We start from the raw sequence: 12,560 nt of genomic DNA, 5'->3' as shown, positions 1-12,560 counted from the left end.
CGAGCGCGCCCTGCCGCCACCACTCGCACCAAGTACCTGCGTGTGATTAGTAACAATAATGGATCTGCCACAAGGGGCGAGAGATCCGCGGCCATAAAGCAGGCCGGTGTCACCCGCCCCTGCTGGGCGCGTCCCCAGCGCCGCGACGGGGCTGGGCTGGGCGGTCTTCAAGGTCTTTTCCAACCTTGATGATTCTGTGGCCAGACCGCGAGAGCCCGCGACAGCCACCCGTCAAGAAAAGCGGGGCCGACCCCGGGAGCACGAGCGGGAGCTGCCCGGCCACGGCGCAGGGGGAAACGGCCCACCGCCGGCGGGGCCCGAAGGCGGGGCGGGGCGGGGCCCGCTCGGGCAGCCGTGGGGGCGGGACAGCGGCGCGCTTCCGCTCCCTCCGCGGACGCCGCTGCAGTTTGTCCCTCGGCGGCCGCCGTCTTGGCCCCTCCTCCCGCCGCTACTGGCCGAGGCCGCGGCGGCGGCGCGCGCTTTTCAACCGCCATGAGCCTGTGGGTGGACAAGTACCGGCCCGGCTCCCTCGGCAGGCTGGACTACCACCGCGAGCAGGCGGCCCAGCTCCGCAACCTGGTGAGGGGGCGCCCGGGCCCGCCGTGCGGCGCTCGGCGGCCTCCCTGGCGGGCTCTGCCCGGTGCCGTGCGGCCGCCTGAGGAGAGCCCGCCGCCGGGCCTCGCCCCTCCCGGCACCGAGGGTTCTCCAGGCAGCGGGATTCCGCGGCACGTAAAGCCGCTCCCGCGGGTCTGCAGGGCAGGGGTTGGGGGCTTTCCCCCGGTACAGGCCCTAGCCTTCGGAGGAGCTTCCCAGCCGGTGGGAAGGCGGTCTGCTGGCGTGGCGCCCCGCTCGGGAGCATGCCCGTTATGCTGAGGAGGGGGCGAAAGTAGTGGTTTGGCCGTATCAGGAGTGACGTGCATCTGTGCGTCCTGCGGGTTTTAGCTGAGAGCGATCAGTATCCCTGAGAATAGGGCTTACCTTGTTTACTTGAAGTTAGCTGAAGTTTTTAAGGTGAGCCGCTGGGAATAAAAGTCAGGACTATAATTGCTTGGATGTTAAAGAACTGCTTTCCCTGCCAGATGTTGTGACTCCTCACTAGGCCGTCAGACTGATTCACTCTCACAGTGTTTCTCTATGACCTTTACATCTAATGCAAATTCTGATTGAGGGGTTTGGTCAGGTGTTCTCCAGGTCATGCTTTTTAGTTTTTCAAGAAAAAAACCTCCTAACTTTATTTAAATACAGGCTATCTACTACTTGCTTGCCCATATTCAAGGTTTGTAGATGAAACAACAAAGTAATTATATATGTGCATATCTCTCATAATTATGTAGGTGTATATCTGCTTTAAGCTTTTAATCCTTTTTACTGTGTGTTTATTGCAGCTGTCACTCCAGAAACCCTGCAAAACTAGGGTGCTTTATTTTCTTGGGTCTGGGGTTTGTTTTGTTGTTGGGGGTTTGGTTGGTTTGGGGTTTTCAGGGATGAGGTATTTGAAGTTAGATGAGTAGCATATGGTCTTCAGAAAAATATGATCTGTAGGAAATGAATTCAGCAGTTCTAATTCTAGGTACTATGTTGTGACTGAGCTGGAAGAGTCGTTTCATGTAAATTTGGGTGAGAATGGAAGGATGAATATTCTCTTATAAGGCAAATACTGTTGTAGCTAACCAATCTTGTTGCTTTGTGTTCAGGTTCAGTGTGGTGACTTCCCTCATCTATTGGTGTATGGACCATCAGGAGCTGGAAAAAAGACAAGAATAATGTGTTTATTAAGGGAATTATATGGTGCAGGAGTGGAAAAGCTGAGGATTGAGCACCAGAGTATAACGGTAAAAAAAAAAATCTCTCATCTGTTGCCAAGTAATGTGGATATTTATATACTGACATATTTCTATTGTGAGGCCATTATATTTATTTGAATATTTATTTTTAAAACTTTTTTTTGCACTCGATATCTTCAAGATCTTTTATATAATTAATCAGACTACTTTAGCTACATGAACAAATACTTTTGCTAGATGTTCTTGTTCCTTAGGTCTTCGTGGGTGGGAGGATGTGGTGTTTCTTTGTTGTTTTCTGTGGCTGGTTGGTTTTGGTTTTCTTTTGTTTTTTACAGGTTGGTTTGGGCAATAGCATGTGTTGTGATAGACTAGCTCTCAATTAGATGTAAGGGATTTCATTTGTCTGTAAAAATAACCCTTATTTTAAAAATTATTAGCATTGCTTTTTGCATATATGCAAGTATTAACTTGTTTTCTCATTCTTATAGGGACAATTTCAGCATTAGCAAAAAAAAGTCAATTTAAATTCTATCTGCCTTGGTCTTAGGTGTTTAACTGTTTATTATTAAAAGATTATATTATCCATTCAAAAGTCTTGTTATGGAAGGCTTAACCAGCAAGGGGTTATCAAGCTTTATTCAAAAGTAGATTATTTAATGCTTGCTTTTTAATTCTCAGTAGTGGAACAAATACAGTACTTGCACTGAATGACAGAAATACTGGATATATTTAACTGTTCAGACCCAAATTCAGTGGTGTTAAAAATACTAGTGTTTACTTTAAAGAAAGTATAGACTCAAAATCCTTGGCCAAGAGAAGTAATCAGCCTCTTGAGGCTTGTCCAGAGGTTTTTCCCTCCAAAACTTTTCTTGCAAGGGATGGAGTATTGGTTACTTTGGCTGATTCCAATAATAAGGTTTCTTGTTACAAAACTCAGTAACTGGAGTATGCAATAATATGTACTATGCATTGCTATAATAATCACTACTGTTATTATTTTATGGGCTGGATCATCTGTCAGTACTTCTTTTCTTCTTTGGAGCTGGGGTTGGGGGTTGAAGATGCATAAATCTAGGTTTGCCTGTCACCTAGCCATTTGTAATCTGTAAGATGAATTTTTGCATCAAATCTTTAGAATACTTTCTGAAATTTAATTTAATTATTTTCTACATAGGCACCTTCTAAAAAGAAAATTGAAATTAGCACCATCGCAAGTAATTATCACCTTGAAGTTAACCCAAGGTAAGTGTACGGTAAAAATGTCTCACTTCAAATATAAGCCGCTGGTCATGTTACAAGTAGTTTCAACCTGGGTGTATAAGGGCCTGATTGTCCAATTTCTCGCCTGAGCAAATTAGATAATGGCTTATAGGCTTGGACTGCAAATGGGAGCAAGGAGAGGATTTTTAATTGAACAGCTCTAAATGAGCAAAAATTTGGTTTACAGTATATTAAAGACAGTAATGTTCTGCTTAACTAGCCACGTAAGCATGCTGGTAAGGACTAGGTAACAGAAATTATTCTGGATTCATAGATTTAACCATTTAAGTTGAAATTGAAAACTTATTGGAACCAACACCCCCATATTGTTAGTTCTCGCAGAGATGCAAAAATGAAGTGATTTGAAAGTAAGCAAGTTTACCCAGTAACTCTTAAAACAAAATGCTTAGAGCACGGGAAAGAACACTACCATAAAATACTGGGAGTTCTGTCATGAGCAAGGTCAGATGTTGGTTTAAATGACCAAAGCTATAATGGCTGGTGATAGTTCACTGACCCAAAGTAAATATTTGTATTTATGTGAATCCCTTTAATGTGCTTTAAATCACGAGAGTATATGTCATTGTGCACTGGGAGACTTTGGTTATGTTGACTTTGTCTGGGTTGCAATTGCATAGCTTTGTGCTGATTGCTAAACACTTTCTCATGTTGCTCTGTGTTTTAGAGGCTATTCTCATGTACCATGTCTCCTTTAAAACCTTGTTCTGTAACTAATCTGTTTAGTGAATATGTTCTGGTATGCTAATACAAATCCAAATGAATAAAGCTGAGAATTTATTGGTAATTAACTGTTTGAATATGTCTGATACAAAATGTGTGACCATTCAATCTGCTCTGATACCTAATACTACTAATTCTCTTTCTATTACTCTCCATAGAGTACTTTTTACTTGTATAAAATAATTTGTATTTTACTTTAAAAATCCTGAAAGTGTAGAACTGCTGTGTTGGTTATTGTATATAATGGTAGTACTGAGTTTTGACTAAGAATTAATATATTGATTCATAGGCTTAAGTGCTCAAGCAATTGTCATGTTTATGTCTGACCAGACAGTGAGCCTGTGCATACAGTGCTATAGTCTGTGAAGTTTGACTGAATTATAATACTGTGAAATCATGTTGTGCATCTTGAGTAACATGGAACATGATAAATGGCTAACAGGGAAAGGAAATTAACTTCTGGGAAGGGGAAAGGACTCTGCACAGACACGGAATTTATTATTGAACTTCATTAGATAGAACTGTTCTTTTTGCCTCCAAAAGGAGGCCATTATCTGAATTCCAAAGCATTGTCTGCTGGTCACTTGACTAGCTTTAAAAATGGATTTTCCCGAGTAAGTGGGTAGTGAAACAATTGAGGAACAACAAAAATTAAGGTTACTGAAAAAGAAGAAAGAGGAAAAAATCCTCACACTCTTTAGCATCCCCAGCCTATTGCCTTCACAGAGACAGCAGTAGCTCTGCAATATTTCACTGGCAAGCAAATGAAAAAGCATTTGTCCTGTTCTAGTCATCATTGAACCAGACCTTCCCCATTCTTGCCAAAGAGAAGGCAGCAGAACAGACAGAAGCATATTAGCTCAACAGTTCACAATGTGCCAAATAGGCTATGCTGACTTTGACTGTGGAGATCTGTCCTTCAGCAAGGGAGCAGACCTTTAATTACAGAGCAAAAATCAAAATGAAACAAGCCAGTTCTACTTACGAGACAGGCCAGTTTTTAGAAATGGAGTGATTAAAATAGTTTCTTAACATTTAAATTATTCTCTGCAGTAACAGAAAATCTATAGTTATAATTTCATAGCAAACAATTACCCTTGACATAATGTGACCACACCAAAGGTTCCAGGAAAACAATGGACAAAGACAGTTAACCACACAAAAGCTTAATTCTAACCTTGACAGCTTCTGAATTCTTTTGTAATTTTTGTTTGGTCAATTGACCAAGGGGCTGCTTAGGAGTATATATTTTGTATGCAATATAAAGTTGTTTTAAAACAAGTTTTATTCAAACTCCTGGTACAGTGATGCGGGAAACAATGACCGTGTAGTAATTCAGGAACTCTTGAAGACAGTAGCACAATCCCAACAGCTTGAGACAAGTACTCAACGAGACTTTAAAGGTGAGTGAAAACAGTTAAAACCAGTCAAAGTACTTTTTAAACTTGTTTTTCAGAGACTTCAGCTGTTTTGTTTGTACCTATATATTGCATGAGGGCATGCATGAACCTTTCCCAAATTAAACAATCTACCATTTTTCATACACTGTGTAAATATCTTAAGTGGTTAAATACTAAATAATATGAGGTTGTCCTTGTGTTGGTTTCTTAGGAGGGCAGGGTGTAGTTGAATGACTGGCTGGGCAGAGGGAGCTCAGATTCCTGCTGTGTTTTCCCCAAGTCTACCATTGAAATGCACTGATTTAATGATCGACAGTAGTAGTTGAGTTATGAGCTACTGAGGCTCAATACTGAGTTGGGGGACAGGATAACCTTATGGTAAACAGTGCTATGTAAGTTAGGTGTTAGCCGCTTATTTATAGCATTTTGGGACATGAGCTATCTTAGGCAGAAAGTTTAGAAGCACTTTATCCATAGTGTATGGAAGAACACTGTGTTAAAAAATGAAGGCGGCTTTCATTGAGTTTTCTAAGACACATGTTGCTACAACTGGCTTATTTTTCCTCCCCATGACTAAACTGAAAGTAAAGGCAGAACTATATGACAAAAGATTGAAGGAGAGAGGAAATTTTGACAGATAGAGTAGAGCAGAAATTGGTTGAAAATGGTCATGGATTTAGGGCTTTGTCTTACTTCCTGAGACCAGCAAGGAGAAAACAATGTTTCACCTAAGCTGCTAGACACTGACTCTACCAGTAATTGATGTATATATCCTTAGAGTTGCAGTCATACCACGCACCTCATCTGGTAAGCTGACTAGTCTCTTTAGGTTGCATATACAACCAGAAGAGAAATGGGAGAAGAGTAATGGGCTGACTTGTTCCTCCAGGCTGTTCTCACAGGACCATTCGGAGTACTGAAATGAGCCATCTGAGTTGCCTATGGAGGAGCCTGCAGAAAGTAGCTGGTTGGGTTAGCTGCTTTATATTAGGTGTCTCCTGATTGTTCTGAAGCATTTTAAAGTATTTTTTCTTTTTTCCTTTAAAATACCGTAGAAGGGCACTGCAGCTACAGTAACAAGGCAGCTTTCTCCTACTCCTTTGTTAAGCTAAGACACTGGCTTTTAAATATAAAATGTATTGAGGGGTGTCTTCAAGAATTTTTTGCTTTTTGGTGTGTCCTTATGCCATAAATTCTTTTGCATTTCTTACTTAAAAATTCCTTTAGTTAGTACAGTAACTTTTTAAAGTGAAAGCTTCTATGCTTACCTGGATTATTTCTTGGCACTGAAGTGTTGCAAGCCCTGCTCTGAAGAAACTGACATTTTAGTAATGAATGTTGGGTGTGAAGAAGATTATACAGGCAAAAGTCATGCAGGTTGTCTCTGTCTTTATTTTCCTGCTTGTGGAACCATGCTGCCTTTTTCTGCTTGTGTCATTTATTTTGGTATTATTGATGGTATTATTGTTATTGATACATTATTGGTCTAGTATGATGAAGTACTCATTTTCTTAGAGAGATTTGATACTAATAAAAAACCCCACTATTTTTAATACTTTTCCAGTGGTGCTGTTAACAGAAGTCGACAAACTCACTAAAGATGCTCAACATGCTTTGAGAAGAACAATGGAGAAGTACATGGCGACCTGCAGGTTGATCCTGTGCTGCAACTCCATGTCAAAAATTATAGGACCTATTCAAAGCAGATGCCTGGCTGTACGAGTGCCTGCTCCCAGCATAGAAGATGTATGTTGAAACGGAAGCAGAAATAAGTTATTTAAAACTTTTTCTTGCAATGGACTTATGAAATATTTTATTTCCACAAAGTGACTTAGTTATTCTTTGTGGTGGGTGACTTGTTAAGCATGTCTCATGAAAGACTGGTCCATCTCTGGTCCAGAAATGTTTAAAACAGGAGAATCTGTAGGTGCTGAACTGTTAAGTGTCGCATATCTATTTTCCATCTAGATCTGCCATGTCTTATCCAGTGTGTGTAAGAAAGAAGGTCTGACTCTTCCGCAGGAACTGGCTCAAAGACTTGCAGAAAAGTCAGGCAGGAATCTTCGGAAAGCACTACTTATGTGCGAGTCCTGCAGAGTACAACAGTAAGTCACTGCTAAAAATTAATGTAAATTATACTTTCAGACACATAAATGAACTTGCTTCCGAGGCCTTGTTAGAGTAGGCGACAGTTTGCTTTGATACTATTTTTTAAAAATTAGTATTATTGTGTAGGTATCCTTTTACTGCTGATCAAGACATTCCTGAGATGGACTGGGAAATTTATTTGAGAGAAACTGCAAATGCTATCGTTGGTCAACAGACACCACAAAGGTAGGTAAATACACTTGCTTGCAGCTATAATTATGTTTTTGGTGTACTCTGAAACCAGAAAAAATGTTGTATTTAACTGAAGATGCCACAATTTATCTGTAATTTTCTGACATTTCTACTGGAGCTGGTACTTTGCAGCTAAAGGAAGTGAGCTTTAAAATTACCAGAGGAGGCTAAATGAACTTCAGGAACTGAAACAGTTTGTTGGCTGTTTGTTTTCTGTTGAAGCTTTTTAATCAAAAGAGAGCATAAGTTTAGTTGCATGTTGTGCTGTCTTTTTTTTGGGGGGTAGGGGTGGGGGCAGGGGGGAGTGTGTGTGTGTGAGGTTTTTTTATTTGTTTTAAGGCTTCTGTTTCACCATCTTTAGTATAACACACCTTTTGTAAAAGAACTAGAAATGAGAAATCACTGCTTTTTTAAAGCACATTAGGAATGTCCCCTTTATCCATCTTAGTGTCATATACACAGCCTGATCCTTTTAATCTGTTCTATATTACATGAGATGTCACTTAAATTCTTGAATTTAATTTAAATGCTTCTAGCCTCTGACCTCCTAATATCGAAACTTGAGAACTGATAACTGTGTCACGTTCTGCCACCTAACCATCTTACCCTCTCTTGTAACCAGTGAAGACAGAAAACCAACATAAATGAATCTTTTGGCTCTAATCAGTTTTGTGGTGTCTTCTCACTAATTTTAAGCATGAATAATAATTTAGATATGAAGAGGAATTAAAGAGAGACAAAGCTGAAACAAATTCTAATAGCCTTGTACCTTCTAGATTAACTGAGACCATTGTAATTAGAGTATATGTAACTTATCACCTTTTATTCAAAACAGTAAGATATGTAGCATTTGAATTGAAACTAATCTGTGCAATGGATTTGGGTTTAAAATAACACAAAACCAGAAACAGAAAAGAAATTTTGCTGGTTTTTTTTTTTTTTCTGGCAGTTTATTTCACAAATAGTGAAAATGCATTAGTATGTTTTGGGGACATCTGATATTTTGTGGTGTTTCCCCAACAGGCTTTTAGAGGTCCGTGGACGGCTTTATGAACTCCTGACACACTGCATTCCTCCTGAGATTATAATGAAGGTAATTCAGTGATCTAGCTCTAAATGTGTTATAAATATTAATGGTATGACAGTCTCAGTTTGAGTTAAAAAAAAACCACACCAAAACAACACAAATTATGCAGATATTGATGAAATTCCGCGTCCTTTCTAAGTAAACATGAGTGACCAAAAATGCTTTTCTCTTGTGTTTCCTTCCACTGGAGTAACCAGAATAGTCCAGGTTATTGCTTTGAAGCAGTCATTAAAGACCTTGTTCCTGCAAACACTGATACATAACATTCACTTATGATCCTCAGTCCATATACTAGACTGTTAGTATATGCTGTAGTTAGGTTCATGTATGACAGTTTTGAGTGGTGTAGATTTTGGGGGCAGGAAGATTCTGTTCTCTAATTCAGAAAATGTGTCTATTTTTATTGTAGGCTTCCTTGTTCACACCTTGTCGAATGGTTTACTAAACTTGTTCTGTGATCACAGAACAGCAGCATCATTACTGAGTAAAAACAAAGGAGGACATGCTTTGTCCCCTTGAATACTTCTCAGGCCAGTTTCTATATTGAAACATAAATGTATTTTATGGGCTAATTTTGATACGGCTTGTTTTCTTTTGTAAAAGTTTTGTTGTTGTGGGTTCAATATTTGCTATGTTCTAGTGGAGAAATTGCTGAAAGATGCTAGACCAGCAGGCCCCTTCAAAGAGAGAAGTCATCTTGGGAGGGGAAAAAAGCAAACAGGATGTGCATGTTTCTAGTTTAGGCAGGATGAAAGGATGCTGAAGACAACTAGAGCAGAACAAAGATTAAAGCTGATGCTTGCTGCTCTACCTGAAGTGGACTTTGTCATCAGACATAATTATGAAATAATATTTTTTTTTCACATTAACTGACTTCTGCTTTCTGACAGTTTTGGTAGTTAGACTTTTCTTTAACCTTCCTTTCTTATGGTTGGTTAGTGGATCCTGCATTCCTCTGTTTAGGGACTGTTGTCATCAGGCCAAAGGTTCTCTACTCACTCCTTCATAAACTTGAGATGGTCTAGGGATACTTCTCACTTAATCCCGACCATTTTAGTAGAGATGGACTTGCAATTATTTTATTGCTATCTCTGATCTAAAATAATGTATTTACTGTTTTTGTAATGACTGCAGTATTGTTGTAAATTATCTTGTGTGTGTATCTACACATACATATGTACATAAACAGATATACTTAAATTTTAAATAAGCCCTTTCCTTGTTATTTATTAAAGTTTTTTCTTTGTGCTTGGTGCTGTCGAGATAGGAAGTGATTTTAATACACTTGCTATCTTGGTAAAAATTCTCCCCAGGGTCCTGGGCCTGCATACAGTAGAGGTTACATATTTGGAGATGAGGTTAATTTATTTTCTTAGGGCATAAGTAGTTCCAGTATATGATTTTTCCCATCTAAGAACACAATAGGGAGTGTCTGTTTTGACATGAGGAATTTATCTTGAAAGAAGGTTCTGAAGAGATATGGTTCCATGAATCTAGTTCTGTCAAATAGGTGGTGTAATGATTCTTGAATGTCTCTTCTGTTGGATTAATGAGCGTACTATTGATCTTAGCTTGGCTATTTTCAGAGAAATGAGGTTATCCTCTTAAGGAAAAGCATATAAATTTTCAAATACTGTCCTGTCTTTTCCCCTTTTAGGGTCTCCTGTCAGAACTTTTAAATAACTGTGATGGACAACTGAAAGGAGAAGTTGCACACATGGCAGCCTTCTATGAACACCGCCTGCAACTAGGCAGCAAGGCCATTTATCATCTGGAAGCATTTGTAGCAAAGTTTATGGCAATTTACAAGAAGTTTATGGAGGATGGACTAGATGACATGATGTTCTAACTCTGATGCCCAAAGTCATACACAGAAAGTTGTATCATGATGCCAGTAATGTTGCAGATGTCTACTTGTCTATGCTTGATTTCATGTGGGTTTCATTCAAAGTCAAATATGCTGTTAATATAAACCTCAGTGAACTAAAGAACAATGTTTGTCCAGTTTTAGAAACCAGCTGTATTTTTCTGACAGTCACAAATCCATCTTTAGATTCATACAAAATACATTAGCCTTTCAGAAGGACAAGTTGCTTTGGAAGACACATAAGATCATAGTTGCTCTGCAGTGTTTGTAAGCTGGCATTAAGAAGAGAGAGCAGGGATGTTGCATGCTTGCTTTTTGATTGCTCACAGACAAGGCTGTAAGCAAAAGATGATTCTTCCATGTTGTGGCAAGTTCTAATAGTTTGAGCATATATGTTCTGCTTGCTGATTTATGTATCTCGTTATTTGTCATCTTTTTGTTCTAGCCATGCTGTTTCCTGAGGTCTGCTGACACAGTGTTTTCTGACTCTTGTTTGTAAGCAGTTACATTGGAATTGTGGATGAGCAATACTTTTGTGTTGCTTGTAAATCAGTTTGACAACATGAAACACTTTGTTCAGAAGGAACAGACCTATATGAAGCAAGACCACTTCCTGGCTAACACTTTGAACATATGTTATGCTCTTCAGGTAAAGATTATTCCTTTGACCGAGAGTAAGGTTTCAACTTTTTAATAAATATTATTTCATCTCTAAAATTGATATGTGACACTTTTAAAATGGCAAAATAAATTGTAAAAATACAAACAACAAATGAAATGCTGAGTTGGTGTTCTACACTGTCTGTGACTACCTAGCTATGTGCATTCATTTGCTTTGATGTAGACTGTCTTTCAGAAGGGTGTGAATAGACCTTTTTGTGTAAGAACTAGTTATGCATAATGGCATTTTTTTGGTAGCTAGGGCCTTCCCTCTAGTAATTACTAAAGAAATAATCTCACTAGTTACTACTAACTGTCATCCCCTTTAGAATGTACAAAAGGCAGCATTAGTCGTTAAAGTGGTAGTCTTGCTGCAGTTCTCAGGAACTTGACCGTCCCATGTGTGGTGTGAATGCACAGCTTGCCTTCAGATTCATTCTCAGTAAGATGGTGCTGGCCTGCTTCATGCTCAACTGCTCTTGCTGAAACTGAAGAATTCTAGAAGATGGATTTTTATTTTTTTTCCCCTCTTCCATCTGCTCTTGTCACCCAAATCCACAGCACTGGTAGCTTGTCAGAGTGTAACTGTCTTGACTGTCAGAACCTGGAAAACTGTTAAATTAGTCAATGATAGTGGAAATGAGTACTTAAATCCATTACAAGGAAGAGGACAAGAATGGTAGAGGGAGCATAATTACTGCATATACAAATTGTCTCCTTTTGCAGAAGCCTAGTCTAATAATTTTTAAAAGCCAGACAAACTTTAGCATTTGCCTGTTGTAAGTATAGCATGTGATAAAGGAAAACCATGAGTTGTGTGTTGTGCTCTGCCTGTCCCTCACCCCCCTACCCCCCAAAAAAACCCCAGACTAGTGTGGGTGAAGAGGAATGTGTGTAGGGATATTTGAAATTCATAGGGACAGTATTAATGGGGAGAGGTGGGAGCTAGATTGTAGGTTAGTTAGTTGGAGGGGGTAGAGGATCAGCTTGCTCTTTCAAAAGAACTCAGCAGCTTTGTCTAGGAGACTGAAACACCACCATCAATCTCTAGGTGTTCTTGCTGCCTCTTCTTGAAGTTTCATTTTTATCATGTTATATCTTGGATGAATCAAGAGTAGCCAAGGATGGGAAAAATGGAATAATGATCAGAGCTAGCCATTGCCTGTCAGCAATCATTGTTCCATTTCCCACTACTGATCCTGCTCTTGCCTCTGTCTTCCACAGCCTAGAACACAGAAATGTAAACACACAGGCACAGTATCTCGTAAATGGGCATGTTCTTCCTTCCTGCAGTAACTTTAAAGGCAACTCTTGCCTTAAATGATCAGTAAGTTGTGCTTTTTTTTGGAACACCTTAGAGGCTGGTAGCCACCTTGGGTGCTGCTTCCCCTCCCTCATGAGTAGCTCTAGCACTTGCTTGG

General features: G+C 39.7%; 1 protein-coding gene across 1 annotated transcript; it reads left to right on the top strand.

The window, feature by feature from the left end:
• Positions 1 to 429: 429 nt before the first annotated feature.
• On the top strand, positions 430 to 11,251 carry RFC3 (replication factor C subunit 3). The gene is made up of 9 exons (XM_074931896.1): positions 430 to 579; positions 1,695 to 1,832; positions 2,959 to 3,026; positions 5,091 to 5,188; positions 6,750 to 6,931; positions 7,154 to 7,290; positions 7,421 to 7,519; positions 8,549 to 8,618; positions 10,270 to 11,251. Exons 1-9 carry the CDS (start codon positions 493 to 495, stop codon positions 10,459 to 10,461), a joined length of 1,071 nt encoding a protein of 356 aa, XP_074787997.1. The 5' UTR covers positions 430 to 492; the 3' UTR covers positions 10,462 to 11,251.
• The last annotated feature ends 1,309 nt before the right edge of the window (positions 11,252 to 12,560 follow it).

Source organism: Athene noctua, chromosome 1, assembly GCF_965140245.1.
Source record: "Athene noctua chromosome 1, bAthNoc1.hap1.1, whole genome shotgun sequence".
Classification (NCBI taxonomy): domain Eukaryota; kingdom Metazoa; phylum Chordata; class Aves; order Strigiformes; family Strigidae; genus Athene; species Athene noctua.
The sequence above is the reverse complement of the archived record's forward strand: the minus strand, read 5'-3'. Positions and strand labels throughout refer to the sequence as shown.

What these genes read in the sequence shown, in the direction of transcription:
- RFC3 (XM_074931896.1), top strand. Translation starts at nt 493, where the DNA reads ATGAGCCTGTGGGTGGACAAGTACCGGCCCGGCTCCCTCGGCAGGCTG. An exon ending in CTGCTCCCAGCATAGAAGAT is followed by an intron (nt 6,932 to 7,153) that starts GTATGTTGAAAC and finishes TTTTCCATCTAG; the next exon opens with ATCTGCCATGTCTTATCCAG. An exon ending in GAGTCCTGCAGAGTACAACA is followed by an intron (nt 7,291 to 7,420) that starts GTAAGTCACTGC and finishes ATTATTGTGTAG; the next exon opens with GTATCCTTTTACTGCTGATC.